This window comes from Pangasianodon hypophthalmus, chromosome 17 (assembly GCF_027358585.1).
Source record: "Pangasianodon hypophthalmus isolate fPanHyp1 chromosome 17, fPanHyp1.pri, whole genome shotgun sequence".
In the NCBI taxonomy this organism is placed as follows: Eukaryota; Metazoa; Chordata; class Actinopteri; order Siluriformes; family Pangasiidae; genus Pangasianodon; species Pangasianodon hypophthalmus.
The window spans coordinates 5069833-5088608 of NC_069726.1; the positions used below are offsets into that span (position 1 = coordinate 5069833).

At 37.2% G+C, this 18776-nt stretch overlaps 1 protein-coding gene across 3 annotated transcripts; it reads right to left on the reverse strand.

The window, feature by feature from the left end:
* Window positions 1–467: 467 nt before the first annotated feature.
* LOC113544909 (ankyrin repeat and LEM domain-containing protein 2) lies at window positions 468–13070 on the reverse strand. 3 transcript variants are annotated; one of them, XM_053241543.1, is made up of 13 exons: window positions 12931–13070; window positions 8114–8488; window positions 7823–8002; window positions 6416–6606; window positions 6118–6306; window positions 5913–6035; window positions 5416–5479; window positions 5144–5325; window positions 4968–5074; window positions 4322–4503; window positions 2699–3215; window positions 1688–1819; window positions 468–1608 (listed from the first exon to the last, which is right to left on the reverse strand). In XM_053241543.1, exons 2-13 carry the CDS (start codon window positions 8475–8477, stop codon window positions 1431–1433), a joined length of 2409 nt encoding a protein of 802 aa, XP_053097518.1. In that variant the 5' UTR covers window positions 8478–8488; window positions 12931–13070; the 3' UTR covers window positions 468–1430. The 3 variants fall into 3 exon arrangements, with proteins under 3 accessions (XP_053097518.1, XP_053097519.1, XP_034168686.2); XM_053241544.1 differs by lacking the exon at window positions 12931–13070 and adding an exon at window positions 9113–9284 and having other exon boundaries at window positions 6416–6603; XM_034312795.2 differs by lacking the exon at window positions 12931–13070 and adding an exon at window positions 9113–9284.
* Window positions 13071–18776: the final 5706 nt, after the last annotated feature.

Genomic DNA, 18776 nt, shown 5'->3' on the forward strand with positions numbered 1-18776 from the left:
CTGGTTACTGTTTGAAGTTACTGAAGTTTTACATGCTCTCCTGTGTCCCTTTGGGTTTCACTTGGGTGCTCTGGTTTGTTGGTTGGTGGACTGGCTATGCTAAATGACCCTAGATGTGAAATTACCAGGGTATATTCTCAACTCATACGCAGTGCTCCCAGGATTGGCTCTGGATCAGTCACAACCCTGACCAGGATAAAGCAGTTACTGAAGATGAATGAATGAAAAAAATTTTATCAGTGTATTCAGAACCATTTTGTTTCCAGATTATCACAGCACGATGTACAATTTTACAGAACACATAACCTTCATAGTAAGATCCAGCAACACATCTAATGGGATCTTATTGGACCCATGAGCACCTCAAGATTTGATCTTTTATAGTAATTTTACACAAAACAAATGACTTTGCCAACAACTTGGACAAGCTGTGTACTGTACATGAAAAAAAAGACATGAAAAACAACTTGTGACAAAGGAAGTACTCAGTTTATTCTTCATTTAGCATTATGCTTACTCTCTTTGGAAAATATTGACATAAAGTAGAAAAATTATAGTGCAATTCCTCAAGCCAATATATTATTTATGATACACAGTGAACAGTCAGGCAATGCAGCGTGAATTATTCATTAAATACAAAAACACCATATAAACTGTAGCACATGTACTCGGCAATACAAATATTTCGGCAAAGAAAGGTCTTGATTTATGCATATTGCTTTGAGAAAGGTGCAATAGTGGAGGAAGTGCTGGAAAAAAGATTATTAACTATGTACAGAGTAAATATGCAAATACTTGGTCAACTGAGGTGTTAATTAGTGTTCCTTAAAGTTCTTTTTGTTTTACAGTCATCAAAGTAGAACAAATGTGGCTTTTACACAAACCGTTCAAATACTTATCAATTAATATTTTTTTTACATTTCAGTGTAACCAATGATTTTCCACAGAAATTCGTTAAATATCCTAAATGGCTCCCAAGGAGCGTAACAGAAAAGCGTTTGTTCTATTGTCTGGACCGGGAGCATAAGGGAGCAAAATTGGCCATAATCTCTTGGTGGGAGGGATGGTGTATCTCCCTTATCAATCACAGCGACATTAACCAATTGTGGGCATCTGTGCGCTTGTGTATGCAGAAGAGGGCGGATAGCGCTTTTCTCAGAGTGTTTTACACCGCCCAGTGACACAGACATGGTTAGCTGGCTTTACGTGTCTTGGAGAGAGCATGTGTCAGCCTGCACCCTACCCAGCTGGTAGATGTCATATGCTACAGGAGATGTGGTTGGGAAATGGGCAAGACCAAATAAAAAATATATATATATATCCTAACTGAGCTAAACAAAGACTAAGTTCAGCAGATTTTAACAAGTGTGATTATGTTTTTTAAATAGTATAACATATTGCATAAGCAATACAGAAAGTGCGCTATAGAATTAGTGTTTAAGTGCAGGTGGAGTGTTTTTGGGTGAACCGTTATACACAGACGACGCAGGGATGAACTTGTTCATGCTGAGGAAGCTGGGCGAGCCCCTTAGCCAGCTGTGTGTAAGTCTGCGAGGAGTAGACGTCTCACTCTCTGTGTGTTTGTTCATCACCACAAGAGTCGGCCATCTAAATGACAAAACCAGAATTAAACTTTGCATTTTAACAAAGACTGCAAAGAGGAAAAAATTCACCTGGCTTTACTTACTGGTGCTTCTGAGATTCAGGATAAGAGCAAACAGTGTTCCTCCATCTGCTAATGCAAGGAAACCGCTGCTCATCTATGTCTATTCCAGTCACTGCTAACAACACCTCACTGTCCAGCTTACTGGGAGATTCACTAAGCAAAACAGCAAACACATTTTACAGTAAATCTCTCTGGTGTCCTCTTAAAAGTGAATACATCACACACACACACACACACACACACACACACACACACACACACACACACACACACACGCACACACACGCACACACACGCACACACGCACACACACGCACACACACGCACACACACACACACACTACTTCCAGATTACTTAGTTCCAGTAAATTCTCTGTTCAGACATCTGTGTAACAGCCATCATTAAACCTGGACAGTAATCACTAAAGATGGTTTTTAAATGAATTAACAAATAAATGGATGAATATATAAAATAAATATTTTTTAAAATGAAAGAAAATAACATATTTTACATTTTCATTAACAACAAATTCTTCATTCAAACAACACCTTTAAAGGAAAGGAGGAATAAAGGGAAAAGGAAGAGAAGGAAAGCAAAAAGAAAAGATCAAAGATAAATGAAAAAAGAAAAGGAACAGAAATAAGAAAGGGGAAAGGAAAGGACAAAATAAAAGGGAAAAAGAAAAATGAAAGGAAAAAGGAAAGGAAAAAGAAAAAAGAAGGAAAAAAGTAAGAAAAAAGAAAAGGAGAAAGAAACAGGAAAATTAAAAGAACAAAGAAAAGAAAATGAAAAAAAGAGGAAAAATGGGAAAAAAATGGAAGAAAAAAAGGAAATGAAAAAAGAAAGAAAAAAGAAAAAATAAAAAGCACCAGAAGAAAGAAAAAGAAACGTGCAGTGTCTGAGTACAGAACTTTGTTGAATTTGTTGTTATTAAATTTTTTTTTTTTAATTGTAGCTCTTAAGCTTTTTATTTCATGTTCTTTTTCAGAACTCTACACATGAAACCTTTGTTGTATAAATCGGCAGCTCACCCAGTGAGGAAAACATGTGGCTGAAACTCCTCGGGATATTCAGGTGTGCTGTGTGTGGATTTGTAAGAGGAGCAGGAAGACACAGAGCTGCTCAGATCTTCTTGCTCACAGCTCCAGGGACTGGTATGGTCCAGAATCCCCCGTGCTGGAGTACACGGCCCTACACTACTGTCGGTCTGGCAGACGGCGTCAGTGTCCTCGTCCGCTGTGTGGTACTCCTCTGAGCTGGAGTTGTCCTCCTCGCTCTCTGTCCAATCCCACGCTCCTAAAGAGCTTCCATCTGATCCATCAGAACCAGACACATTGAGACAACCTAAACCCGAATCTGCCGTATCCTCAGCACCAGAAGACAGGTCCAGGGCAACCCTCTCAAACTCATTCCTGAGGTCACACACCGGAAACCTGTTACTGAAAGACGCAGATACGTTTTCTTCAGTCCAGCTGTCTCGGTCCTCTGACGTTCCAGAGGGCAGATGATCATCGAGCAGCATGTCAATTTTAGGTGCCTTTTTATGAGCTGTAAAAAAAAAAATTAAAAAAAAATAGTACAGTAATAATCCTAACCTAGTAAGTTCCTCTGAAAGAGATACAAAAAAGAAAAGGAGAAAATAAGGAAAAGAAAAGAACAAAAAAGGAAAATAGAGAAAAGGAAAAGAAAAAGAAAAGAAGAAATAAAAAGAAAGCAAAAAGTAAAGAAAAAAGAAAGGAAATGGAAAGGAAAGGAAAAAGAAAATGGAAAAGAAATAACAAAAAAACAAAGGAAAAAGGAAAGAAAACAGGAAAAGAAAACTGCAGTGTATAAATTATTTGGACAATGATCCTTCCTTTTGTTAAGATCCTCTAAAAACTTTTAGGTAAATAATAAAAAAGACAGGACATGCTGTTATAGGATCTGTTATAGGACCACTGACACTACAGACTCCTTCCATAAATGTTCAAAAAACCTCTCCTTACCAAAATCTTCACCACATCAGCAATTATAAATTTTTCATTGTCAAATAACATGTTTTTCATCTGTTTTTTAATAACTTTAGATAATATGGAGTGTTCGCCATACATGTCTTGCACTACTGTTACAGAAAATTAATCAACACCTTCTGACCAATCAGATCAGAGAATTTATTCTGTGGTTGTGGTATTAAAAACCTTTATGATAAGTGCTTTTGTATTATTAAAAAAAATCCGTTGAATTAATCAGCAGAGAATAGTGTTGAAAAGTGTTATTGCGTCATAAATGCCTGAGACTATCACGTTGCCGTATGCAAATTCAAGCCATGCAGAAATTCTTCTGCTATTTACCAGGGGAAGCTGTTGGGGCAAGTCTAGTTATGGGCATTTTTATTTTGCATATTAACAGAATATGCTTTCTTTTTAATGAGGACAAGAGTGTTTGAGCTTCTGAACCTTTTCCTGTGTCTAATGACATAGATTATGAAATGACCACAGAGAAATGTCTTATTAAATATAGATATTTTATGGATAATTATATGACTATAAATTCATACTAATTCATTTTATCTTACTCCATTCAATTTAGTGCCTTTTGTGTCAATTCGAAAGTACATGTGAAACCTGAAGGCAGTTTTAGAGCTTGTTTTAAAAACCTGTGAAATTGTCTCTCACCAGTGAGTGAAGCAGGACTTTTCAAATCTAAACATCTCTTCTCTGTATCATTCTTCTGCTGGATGGATTTATTCAAATAATCCTCCAACATGCTCAAGCCGTCCTCTGTGGAGAGGTCAGTGAAGCAATTCAAGAAGTCCCAGTATTCAGCCCAGGGGTACCCCATCTCATGCGCTAATTCCCTGTCAACAAAAATTACATTAATATGCATTTAGATCATTTCATTTGAGGGTTAAGAACTCACCAGGCTCAAAACCTTCAAATTACTATCACTTCACATGACTGGCATTAAAGAAAAAAATCCACACTGAACAACTTGCATATAAAATTTTAGAATTAGCATGTGATCCTCAATGACTTCCAAGATTTATTTCACAGTGAAATTCTGAGTTGAACTTTTTGGTTTAAACTTCTTTCATTCTTTTTTTTTTTATCAGTTTCATACATTTCCCACAATGCTGTGTGTCAGAGCGACAGACAATTGCTAACGCAAATATAGCACCAGTGAAAAAACTTGCATATCACAAATATTTCAATATAAACATATATAATGTGTTTCGACATTGAGTTTTCCTTAATAATAAAGTTAATAATAAATAACATAATAAAGGTTTCTCTATTATAAATTTTAAAATTGCACTCCTACCTTCCTACTCTCTCCGCTCCTCGATCAGGATCAGATTTTAAAATGTGATGAAAGTATTTTGCTCGATCACGAGGCGGTGTTTTCCACAGCTTGTGAAACTCTTCTGCCTGCACAAAGGAGCTGAGTTAGGCAACCACAAACAGACCAGATCTTAAAAGAAGCAGGGCTGGAGTTACCTTTGATAAATTCAGAGGGCCTACAAATGCCCTAATAGTCATCAGTGGGTTTTTAGGATCCTCCATCAACCCAGGGATTAGAGACACATCCTGATATTTAGAGGTGCCAGGGGCCCAGGGTGCACCGATCACTGGGTTAAGAGTGTTATCTGTGGCTCTCAGTAAGGGCACGAAAAAACGATCTGGGACAAAGAATAATAATTAATCAGTGTTTTTTTTTTTTATTATTATTCAGCATTTCATGGTAAGCTTATATCCACTCCCAAACTTACCCTCCAAATATTCTTGAATCTTTTCTTTAGTTTCCTTATTTTTGTTTTTCCTTTCACATATCACCTGTTTAAAGTAAGAACAATACAGCAATAGACAACAGCAGCACACACAAAGCTCAAATTTCCTCTCAGCTATAATCTCTATGAATATGACAGATGGAACAGCGGTCTTTTCATCATGCAGTTAAAACAGATATTAACAGGATTATGGGCCGTATTCAGAGATGGTGTCTTAAGTCCAAAATTTATGTTATTATTTATGTGGGGAAAGTTATGCGTATTCAGAGTCCCGTTATGTACACGCTTATGTTGATTTTATTGTTTTAGGCCACATCTCTGGTATTAAATCCTCACTAAGTGCACGTAACTCAACTCTGAATGCAGCCCAATCCGAACATCCTGACTTGAGCTGTACATCTTATGCTTGCAGCCTGAACATATCCAGTGAGGTTGTATTAAAAACTGTATTTAAAAACAAAGAAATATTCTGTCCTTACACTAAATGGCATCTGTCCGTACTTGTTCCTGCAGTTCTTATCGATGTCTGGATGTGAACAAAGAACATTCACTACCTCTGGGCATCCAAACTTACAGGCAAAGTGAAGCGGCGTCTCATTGCTCTGTAGAAAGATCACCATAAACATAGCCTGTTAACTAAAGAGTTCAATCAGAAAGAAAATACAATATCTGTATAGTACTAACCCCTTTATCAGGTGTGTTGAGGTACAGGTCCAAGATGTAGCTGATTCGTTGCCAGAGCATGTCTTCCTGATCGTCAGGGTACATGAGACGCATGAACTCTGGACTTTGTAGGGTCTCCAGTATGAGGCGTGCCATCCCCGCTTGGTTCTCTTTTGCTGCTATATGGAGGACGTTGTATCTGCAGCCTTCCTACATAATGTACATTACATCTGAAAGTCCATTGCGCAACCATAATGCTGTATTGTTTGAACAAAAGCAGAACAAAAGTGGTGTGGGTTTTCCAAACACTACCATCTACCTGCACAATAGTTGGGTTGTCCCCAGATCCAATAAGGTATCTTGGGTTACCCCAGACAAGCTCTTTAAAAGCCTCTTCGTCTCCTTTCTCCACAGCTCTTCTAAGTTTCGTTGTCAGGTCTTGTATGCGCGGACTTCTGAACTCATTAGCCTTCTCCAAATACGCCGTTTCCAGATTTGGTGATTTCTCTGCTAATTAAATAGATGTTTCACAGCCAAGCTGAGTTTGCAGTTAATAAATAAAAGCTAGAAGGTATATGAAGATTACATAAATGAGACCATGCTGACCTGAGTTACTTTGATTCATTACAGGCAAAGTCAGAAGGTGATGTATTCATAGTCATAAGACGTATTCACACCCTACTGTACTATTTTTTCAGCTGTTTTTAGCTGTCTGCATCTAATATTTTGTAAATGTAAGCAAGTAAAGCTTGCACAAGGCAGTAAAACTTGTGTGTTTATGAACACATATTTAGTAAGCATTATGGAAATGACACCATACTAACCATCCACTTTCATTATGGGTTAAAAGGTTATCATTTTAGGTACTGACAGCCAAGTGACATTTTAGCTACAGTGCCATTTTTTGGCTCTCATCTGTCTAATAACTTAAGCAACAAAAGCTGAAACCAAGCCATAATAAAGATTAATGAGCAACTTTCTCTGGCAAATAAATATCAAAGTTCTTAGTAAGCTATATTAAGGGGTCTGTTAAGTATAATGCAAATTAGAACATCCTGACTACTGGCAATTTCATTTATAACTGGGGTTAAAAAAAAGAAGTATGGACAGCCAAATGAAATAATTATTTTTTTATAAATGTGCTATTTTTTCACAAAATTAGTCTCTCATTGCATGACTTGGATATAATTAGTTGACAATAACGCAAGTTACTAATGCCATAGATTAAGGAACATGCTCCTAATAAAAATATTAACGTATTTGCTAACAATAAATAAATGTTAGTTGGGCCTTTTATTAAAGCAATTGGATCATCCTGACTAATTTTATTTGTATTATTAGTCAGAAAGTTAGTCCATAATAATATGAAGTATTCATAGCCAAGTGATATATTCATTTATATTAGTGTACTATTTTTTCAGACTTCTTTTCATCCTGTCTGTGGCCTACATTTAATACTTTATAGTTATTTCAGCAAAGTAAGCTTTTAAAAAGGAATAAGGAATAAAACACGATGGGACATGCTGTTATAGGAAAGTAATCAATGATGGGGTGGTGTAATGCGTGGTGAACGTAAAGCGGAGTTTTAATTAACCCCAAAGTTCATTCTTTTCCAGTAACAGCATGCCCTTTAGTGTTTTATTCCTCTTTTAATGGCAAATAATGCATCATACTCATTTTTTGTTTAAGAAGCAATATTCAGGACATGTTTGATGAATAAACCGACCTGTAGATGTAGCATGGAGTTTGTCTGCTGAATTTTTGCTGGGTGTCGCACCACCATCATGCAAGCCCTTAGCAAAGTTCTCAGCATCCTCTCTGCTATAGAAAGCTTTAAACCGTGCACCTTTCATTGTCATTACTGCTTTTAGTGCTTTCTGCTTGTCATCATATACACGGAGGAAACCTGTTAGGAAAAGCAAGAATATAATCCTGCTGGCAAACCAAATGACAGAATCATTAATGATAACATCCTCTATTACGTGTCACAGGACAACTATGTCTCTTAAGTACATACCATCACTGACCAATGGTTCATCTAGAGGAGGCAAAACTCCATAAAATAAAGAGGGAGATTCAGGAGATGCCTGTTGGGTAGCATCATCAGAAACATGTTTTGAAGGACTCACGTCCAACCTCAGCACATCTGAATTCGCTGGTGGAGACTGAGCGTGGTCTGAAGAGCTACCGGTTTCTCCACCATCCACTTCTGACCTACTGCACTCTCCCAGCTGATCCTCCAAAAGAGCTCGGGCAAGTTTCTTCTCAAAGATGCTCCTAGTGGTGGCAGTTATGGGTCCACACTTCAATCCTGCCCTTGTGATCTCCTCCCGCAGCTCATCTGGGGTCAGGGTTTGCAGCCTGCCCAGGACGGCGTCCATTATATTCAAACCTAAGCAATATTAAAGGAATATCTTACCACAGTATGATGTTAATGGATGATATATAGTAGCAAACAATAAACATGGCATCACTGGCCTAGTGGAGTGGATATTCGCTTTATTTTTTTTTTTTTAATTACTTTGGAAATGTAGTAATTTTCCCATGCGTGACTACACCATGGCCACGCATCGTGGGATTTTTTTAGTGACGTCACCAGGGGGGGCTCTGCAGGCATGAGCAAACACACTTAGAGAATAAATCTTCTAAATAATCCCTAACATTTGAGTGGAAATCTTCTAAAACTTTTGGTTCATACTGACCTTTTCTTCAAAATTAGTAATCTTTTGGTCAGTCCGTGTGATATCGCGATATTTCAGTCCAAATGCTAAAACACGCCCCGCCCACTTTTACACTTTTTAGATGAAATTCTCTAAGTGTTTATTAAACAATTACTAACCCATCTTTTTATCAGTTCATCTGTTGTATAGTTTTATAAATAGAACATTACAACACTAATAGAAATTGTTTTGTAGACTTTTCAGGACCTGGAGTTAGCATGAGCAGTTAGCATGCAGAAGTTTTACATTGAAACAAGGGTCACGCAAAAGTTATGAATAAACGAGTTAAAACATACCTCAGAGTCGCGACGGATACAGACGTGCGAACCCCAAACAATCTTAGTTATGCGAAATAAAGTCTCATGAAGACGTTGTCGTAAAATGAGACTTGTTCCATTAGTCATGCCTTCATGCCTGTCATTTTTCCAGCTGGGCAGCGCCTTTGTGTTTACATCCTAGTGCGCATGCTCAGTGGACCTGCGCAGACTCAGCGCGAGGAGGATCTGCACTCATGCACACATGATGCTTAACTCAGTGTGAAAACCTGCCTTTATATTTATTTATTTTTCACACATGCACTGAGAGGCTCTCCCTCTATATATACAATACTGTGCAAAAGTCTTAGGCACCTTATTTTTTAGTACAAACTTTGTTATAGATTTTTATTTTATGACTTCTACATTATTGATTCAGTACAAAAAATTCAGATTTCCAAACATTAGTTTATCAGCACAAAATTAAATGTTACAGAAAAATGTTTGTATGTCAGTAAAGAAAGCAGCATGTTACATAAGAGACACTTTTCAGACAAAATATATATATATATAATGAGGCCTTTTCAAAAATAAGAAGCAAGTGTGACAGTCAAAGTCTCCAGAAGAACTGTGGCTGCTTCTGCAAGATGCTCAGTAACACTTACAGCTCATTTCCTTATAAAACTGCACACACTGTACCTGAGACTACAATTTTTTTTAAGCGAAGGATCGTCACACCAAATATTGACTTTGTTTCATTTATTTATTACTGTTTACTGCTCTTTATAGCATTTTTTAAATGTAGAAACATTTAATTTCATTATCTTTGAAGGCATCTTTGATCTACAGCATTTCTTTGCATGTGCCTAAAACTTTTGCACAGTAATGTATATACATATATCTCCTAGATTATCACCCTCTTATTTTGAGTAGCAAAATTGTACACATCAACGCAAAAACATCAATATAACAATCCTTTTTTCTTTACAAATAAATTATATACATTCATTCACTCATTTATGTTTGTCCTCTATAAGTATGCTTTTGTCAAATTTTCTGCATTTTGTAACCACTGATATCACTAATCTAAAAATGCTTTAATGCTTTCTTGAGTCTCCACATTTCCTGTAGCTACCTGCACATTTACTTACGGCACTGCTCTCTTAGACTTGACCTGTTCAAACACAGACTATTACTATAGTGCAATAAAATCCAACACAAGGCACTTAGGAAATATATCACAGGGCAATCACTTCCCTTTCTTTGTAAATAACGATTTCCTTTACGCCTGATCGCACTTTTAACATGCCGCTGTTGACTACCTCTTGTAACACCCATGTTTCACTAGTGGCCACTTGCAGGATAAGGAGAGGTGTGAAAATTTTCAACAGAACCACACACTCCCTTCACTTTATGTTGGTTTACATGACAAATCTATCCTACATTTCTTCTGAACACTCATATCGGCTTGCTATTGCTTGCTATGATACTAATAAAGGACCAGTAATAAAGTTACACTGTCATATGTAGATTATGTAGGCCATTTGGTGAGGCTTGCACATCAAATGATATATTTCTGAAATATTGTTTCAAAAGAAATTTGCATTAAATACAATGATAGTACAGTTGGGGTCTTAAGTTTTCATATGCCTTGCAGAATCTGCAAAATATTAGTAATTAAAAAAAAAAAAAAAAGAGGGATAATAAAAATGGCATTTTGTTTTTTATTTAGTACTCCCCTGAATAAGCTACTTCACATAACAGATGTTTCCATATAGTCCACAAGACACAATAATAACTAAATTTACACAAATGAACCAGTTCAAAAGCTGATTCTTAATACTGTGTTGTTACTTGAATGACCAATGACTGTTTTTATGTTTTTGAGTCCCTTGTTTGTCCTGAGCAGATAAACTGCCCACCGTTCTTCAGAAAAATCCTCCAGGTCCTGCACGTTCTTTGCTTTTCCAGCATCTTCTGCATATCTGAGCCCTTTCCAACAGTGACTATATGATTTTGAGATCCATCTTTTCACACTTAGGACAACTGAGGGACTCATACACAACTATTACAAAAGGTAAAAAATTCACTGATGCTCAAGATGGCAATATATTAAACGAATGATACATTAAAAGCCACGGGATGTAAACTTTTGAACAGGATTAAGAGGGTAAATGCAGTGTATGATTCCACCTGTTTTTTTTTTTTTTTTAATTATTAACATTTTGCAGATTCTGCAAGGCATATGTAAACTTATGACCCCAATTTTAAATATGACCTGAACATACAACTATGATAATTCTCAGAAGCCAGAGGTATCACTTCCTTGTGGGCCTCTTGTGCACTGGAAATCAGTAGTGCATGAGCATTCGAAGACTATAATTCCTGAAAAATCTTAGCCCACTGATCAATTTTTTTTTCCTGATATCTCCAGTCAAGTTGATTCGACATCCCTACGAGAGCTCATCTAACAAACTTCACCTCAGCTTATAAAGCAGATTATTGGAAAAGTCCTTAATCTGGAGATAGGAATTCCTCTTTGTGATGCAGCCTTGGACTTTTCCTACAAAATCTCAGCAGCACTGCGACAGCAGGTGGCAGTAATGATCTGCTGTCCAGAAAGTCCTCCGAAACCATTTAAAAATTTAATTTCAGGTGATTTAAAAGCTGACAAGCGTAATATAAGTAGTATAATACATGCATGGAGTTTTATGTAGATTATACATCTGTTTACTATTGTTGGCTTGCCTCTTTATCACACTTGTATAGTGGATAATAATGTCTTCTGTACAAGATTTTTTTTTTTTTGGACAAAATAAAAAATATATATATATGTGTGTACACACACACATACATACATACATATATATAATCATTAAAGCTTTGGAATATACATTCAAATGGAAAACATCCAAATACATTCTTATTGCATTAAGAGTTTCTGTGTATATACTGTATGTTGACTCCATCCATCCATCCATTTTCTGTACCGCTTATCCTACAGAGGGTTGCAGAGAGCCTGGAGCCTATCCCGGGGGACTCGGGGCACAAAGTGGGAGACATCCTGGACGGGGTGCTAACCCATCACAGGGCACAACCGCACACACTCACACACCCATTTACACACTACGGACAATATAAAGATGCCAATCAGCCTACAACACATGTCTCTGGACTGGGGAGGAAACTGGAGTACCCAGAGGAAACCCCCCGAAGCACAGGGAGAACATGCAGACTCTGCGCACACAGGGCGGAGGCGGGAATCGATCCCCCAACCCTGGAGGTGTGAGGCCTGTATGTTGACTCAAATAAATAATAAATTATTTCAAGTCAGGAAAAAAGGATTAAACAGAATCATTTCCAAGATTAGGTTCCTATCTGTGAAAAATGCATGGACCAAGCAAGCAGATAACCGAAGACTTATCTGTTACTCTGCAATGAGGAGAAAAAATTACACAATTTAAAACAAACAAACAAACAAAAAAACTTTTTTGAGATGTAGCTAGTCAGCCATGGCATGTTGTTCTTCCTTAGAATTGCACTGGAGGAAAACAAGCTAACGGCTAACAAATAATGGAAGGTAAATAGACTTTCTGAAAATGGACCAAAGTACAAAGTGGAGTGGCAGACATTTTGAACCTAAAGGTGCTATTTTAATGAAAGAAAGAAAGAAAGAAAGGAAAAGAAAGGAAAATGGCGTCTCTTGGGGAAAACCTGTGATGATTTTAATGTGGTGGTCCATTTTTTTAGCCACAAAGCGTAGGTAAAGATCCTTATTATGGCCTATTATCTTTTTTTTTTTTTTTAATCTAAACACCTGTAATGTGGTGAACTAGCAGGGTGTGAAAAGCTTTCTGTACCTGAGTTTGGGGGTTTTGCCGGTTGACCTGCCCGCCTGGTGATTGAAGGCGCCAGCTGGCCGCCACTGACCGCCGCTCGCGCGCTTCATCCGCTCCGTCACGTGATTTATGAGGAGCCGCGAGCGCGTCGACGGCCACCCGCCCGCCGCGCGCTTTTCTTTATTGGCCGGGCTGCTGGAGCGCGTTAATTTACGCACCAGGGACAGTCACATATTTCACCGGCTGTCCGCATGATGAAGATTTATAAGCCTTCAGAAGTGCCTGTTTATACGATATAATTGTGCTGGAGAGCCTCGCGAGCCCCAAAATCCACTGACATCCAAATGTGTGTAGGCCTATTGCCGAGCGCGTGCTTCAGGATGGCGTTTAGCTCGCGCTCTGTCATAGCAGCAAACAGAAAATACTGGTTTCATGACAGTCATCAATCTTTTGCAATCATTTGGCTGGGGAATTTCACACACAATGCATAGGTGTGTTCACCAAGAAAAGCAAGTAAAATGGAACAGAATTGATCTTTCTGGAAAGCATATTCAATGTGTCCTGTTTTTTTTTTTAATGATGTTGAGTGGTGGAGATCAATTATGCAATACATTTTATGCAAGTCAGCAAAAAAAAAAAAAAAAAAAAAATCAATCATGGCAGAAATTAAAAAAAGGTGCAGTTTGGTCATTTCATTTTTCTGAATCGCAATTGAAATACGGCGTATTTGTGTTAATATATACATCGATACGCTTTCCAGCTTTTGGCTGTGTGATTTGTTTTTGGTGCAAAAAAGAAAGAAAATCAGCACCAGTGCTTGGACCCCTAATAATGTCAACCTGAGTCTAACAGCAGAATACAGTGGTGTCAATATGTTGAGAAATGTTTCAAATGTACATTTTATACACAATGCTTTGCATTCTGTGGGTGAAAGGTTAATCAATAAAAAGCTGTTATGCTCAAATAAATAAATAAATAAATACATACATACATACACTATATGGCCAAAAGTACATGGAACCCTGAGTACTGAACATCCCTTTTCAAAACCATGGACGTTAATATTGAGTTGTTACTCCTGTGCTGCTGTAATAACCTCCACTCTTCTGGGAAGGCTTTCCACTAGATTCTTGAATATGGCTGTGGGGATTTATGATCATTCAGCCACAAAAGTGCATGATGCCGGGCGAGCGGGCCTGGTGTGCAGCCATTATACCAACTCATCCCAAAGGTGTTCACTGGGGTTGAGGTCAGAGCTCTGTGCAGGACACTCGAGTTCTTCAACTAGAACCTTTGAAGACCATGTCTTTATGGATCTCACTTTCTGCATTGTCATGTTGAAACATGTCTGGGCTCAGACCCCCTAGTCCCTTAGTGAAAGGAAATCTCAATGCTACAGCATACTGGCTGTCTTCAAATGACGATTAAAGACCTACGTCTACCATGAAGTACTCAAATTAGCACTTTGTCTTGTGTCTTTTATATTATAGTACCTCCCTAACAGGGTTTTAGACTGATGGTACTCTTAGTCTCTGACCTAGTGAACCAGTATTAGGATGTATTTATTGATAGAGATTTCAATGTGGTAACAGTTTGGGGGAAGACCCACATATAGCTGTGAGGATCAGGTGTCCACATACTTTTGGCCATATAGTGTATGATGGTACAAATTGCCTAATATGGATAATATTTATATTTGTATAGCTTGATGTTTGAGCTGGAAAAGCTCTCTGGATGCAAAAAGTTAGATAACCATTGTCATAAATATGTTTCATATAATATACCGTTCACTAATCCTTATTTGTGTTGGTATTTGTGAGATGGGTGAAAATGAAATTTTGTGTATTTTGACGTATAACAGAAATTACACTCCAAAAACTCAAGCAGCTGTAGAAGTGAATTGAACTGAGCTAAACTTATTTTGTAATGCAGATGGTCATGCTGGAAAATTCAGCATTAAAAACACTCAGTGACTGCACTTAGTCCTGTGAGGCCCCTGGGCACAAGTGTGTGTGTCAGCAAGCCCCCCACCTCAATCTCCTCCCAGAACTGACACACACCTGTAATCACACCTGGCTACTATAAAATCCTTTTGAAAAGAGGGTGTAGTAGGAGTACTACTCAACTGAATACACTTGTAGATTTTATCACACACGTTTTACAGCCCACTCACACATTTTACTACGATTTTATTCATCCTTGGCAACAACAGTATGTCATGATAACTTAGGTTCAGAAAATCAATGCTCCAAATACAAAAAAGTCAACAAACTGTCTCTCTGGTGCCATTGCTGTATTTATTTCACAGTATGGCTACAGTCACTGGCTAATATTTGCTGAGCACATTGAAGTAGCCAACATTGAAGTAGAAAGTTTCAGTGACGTCAGGACGACTATCAGGCTTTTTTTTAGTAGTTTAGTCTCATGGGTCAAAAATAACAAATAAAAAATAACGTCTCATTGCCACATTTCCAAATTAATATTGAGATTTTTTTAACGGAAGACGATTCTGATGTGCTGCACACAATCTCCAGGGTGTGTTTGGGGTTTTTCTGACCACATAGTCATTCATCCTAGGCTTGGACTACTTAGTAGTAGGTATGCTGAAGGAGAATATATGAGGAATATTAATATTCCACTTCTCACTATCTGTCATGTCGACAATCGAGCAGTCTTAACAGCTAGCAAATGTATCTCAGCTTCAAATTTATCCCGAATTTTATTTTAGACCTTGGCCTTAATACACAGCATTCTCATGCCATTTAAATCAAAGAGTACATTTCTGTCAGCGATGATGGTGTTATTTCAGTTCACTGGAATCTATTTGCATCAAAGTGCCAGGTGTGTGTGTTTGAAAATGTTAATTCCATCTAAATTAAAACATAGGCAAAGTAATGCAGATGAATAGCTGCTCTTGGGTCTGAAGTTCAAATGCTGACTCCTTCCCCTGCTGGTTCTCATTAATTGAAATATCAAAGGCATTCTTCATGGAGAAAGTCATTATTTTCTAATGTAACATCAAACGAAGTGAAGGAGGGAAGTGTGTGTGTGTGGGGGGGTGGAATTAAATGACTTTCCTCACATGCAATCCACATTGTGCTACTTTCAGATGGATTGAATAAATTGAAAGATTTTTCATATGAATATAAAGACCGCATCACTCGCTCATAATTAGTCTTGGATAAGAAATTCAAATGATCCAGTAATGCTAATAAGAAGGATTCTCTTTCCTCTGTGTCTACACAATGACTTCATGCACAGAGAATGTATTCCCTGCTTCACATTTAATTAAAGCTGCATGTTTGAATATTTCTCAGTGGAGCTGATCTGCTTATCTGCTCATATGTGCATGATGAAGCCACTACCTCTCACTACACACAGCTGTTTCTTTAAAAAATGTGTTTGGACAAGAGACATAATTTGAGAATCAAACAGACCTATAATAAAATGCTCTATTATTTCTTGTGTGTCCTGTATTTTTTATTTTTTTAAAAAAGGTGCAATAGTGTAAAAATATGAACCATAGATAAAAGACCTTTACAAATCAAACACGCAGGAAGCCATTAGTGTTCTAAGATGACATGTACATGTACATGTTAACATGCATTTCAATTAAGCTCTTTTTCTTGCATTTGTAGTGCATTTACAATGATGATCACCAAATTCTGTTTTAAAAAAAAAAAAAAAAAAAAACATGGCTTGTGTTTGGTTAGTTTCTGACAGTTGGGTTCGAGTTTTGGGAACAGCATGACAGAATGAAATCAGTCATCTGCAACAGAAGCCAGTACGTCCCTGCTGTGTTGCCTTTGGTTCTGTCAGCTCTCATGAGGTTAGCCATTACATTTAACACGAATACACTACTAAGGCATGAAGCATGTGTTCTTTAAATACAAACCATGAATTGTGTTGCTTTAAATGAAGGATGTTTAGGTGGAAACACTAGAAAATGCAGCTATACGATTTTCATTTGAGCTTATGCACTGATCACATCTAACAAAGGACAAAGCCAGTAGGTCTAAAACGTATTGATTTACATTTTTCCAAGTCATTGATTACGCTGTTGTAATTAAATGAAGCACTGCAGGATGCTGCATAACCTCTGAGTGCTTCTCACATAACCCTAATGCACAGTTACACTTATATAAGTAAAAGTAAAGGTAGGTTTCTGGGAAATGGCTCAAGTAAACTTTAAATTAATCCATGAGAAAACTACTTGGGTAGAGGTCTAATATCTGTTGATATGTGTGTGTGTGTGTGTGTATATATATGGTCAAAAGATTCTCTTAACAACTGTGGACAAAAAAAATCTTCTTTGTGGAAATTAGTAGTATACCAATAATATTGGTATATTACTAAATCTATAAAGAATAAAGACAAACACAATATCCATTTCATTATACCTATGAAAGCCAAACCCATTTTAAAGATTCATCTCTCTATTCTTATCTCTATCAGCATGGACTCCTGTGGTCGATATTTTTCATACTGCAGATATTATATTAATATCTAGGCCTATTACAGTCACCAAAATATAGACGAAATAACTCCAGAAGGCTGAAATAATGTGGGAAATCTTTACGGTCTATGCAGTGTGTGCTAGATATAGACGTTTACCTAGCCTAGTTTGGTAGGAAAGGGCTCATGTCTGTGAGCTACCACATAAACTAACTTGACAGGAATACAGAGAGGATTTTTAAGCCAAAAAATCTATACACACCTATTTTATCTTTTAAATAAAAAATTAAAAGAGGCAACAGTTAATGACTGAGCTTAGTCCTTAGTGTAATTTGTCAGGCTATAATGACACGTCATACAGGATAACTAGCCAAAGGTTATCTCATGAAATATAGCCAAACTTCATCTATTCGGGAAGTAAGACTGAATGATTCAGGGGACACAAAGCTGAATTTCTTATGGCTGCATACATACACAAAGATAGCATTATGGTGATTGCATAAACGGCTAGAGAAATTGACAGACTAGGAAATCAATCTTTTCTCATCTCTACTCATCTCTAATCTTTTCTCATCTCCCTACTCAAAATCTACAAAAATCGTGTCATGCCAGTCATGATAAATTGTTAAACTTATTTTTGTTGTGAATACATATTATTCAGAGTAAAAGTAGCCATCTGATTTTAAATAATGTGGTGAAATTTGTAGTGTTTGTAGTCTGCAGTGAAATCTTACAGTGGTAACTATTATAAATTAGAAATATTTCCTAAAATATATTTAATTGTACTCTGTTACACCACTGTGGCCTAATATCAGTGTAGTACATATTATCATATCACATATTAACCCTTATGCTTTGTTTGGGTTAAAGTAATCTATTTTACATGTTACTGCTACATTTTAATGCTAATAAAGATTTTGATTTAATTTGTGATGAACAATTTTTTTAAAATCATGTCTTATCACTGTCTTATTCCACACACACACACACACACACCCCACACACACACACTAACTTTATTTCTGTAAATTCCAAACAGATAATATGGAACCTTATGAACAACACATCAGGGTTAAAGATAAACTAATAATAATTATTTAAAGGAATGTAAACACTCTGTGTGTAATGAAATTTCACTGTAAATATCACACTGTGTATGTTAACAACCTTTAGAAAGGCCATTGTGTAAGCTATAATCAGCAGATTCCCACAAATACAACATCAACACCAAAAAAAAAGTACTTTGCCTTTAAATACACCGAGTGACGGCTTTTCAGCGTGGTCAGGAAAAACGCCGTCGCCCGGACGCTGATTGCGTCACACCCCGAGCCCACCCACTCTCCACACCTATTGGCTGAAGCCATGATTTATTCAAACGTTCTCTCTGAACTGATTGGTTGATCATTCCGGTT

Bases quoted from the DNA above. Each gene is read 5' to 3' on its own strand.
- LOC113544909 (XM_053241543.1), bottom strand. From the start codon at position 8,477: ATGGACGCCGTCCTGGGCAGGCTGCAAACCCTGACCCCAGATGAGCTG. The intron at 8,003-8,113 runs GTATGTACTTAA...TTTTCCTAACAG, and splicing joins TGAACCATTGGTCAGTGATG to GTTTCCTCCGTGTATATGAT. The intron at 4,504-4,967 runs GTAGGAGTGCAA...TTTTGTTGACAG, and splicing joins GGAGCGGAGAGAGTAGGAAG to GGAATTAGCGCATGAGATGG.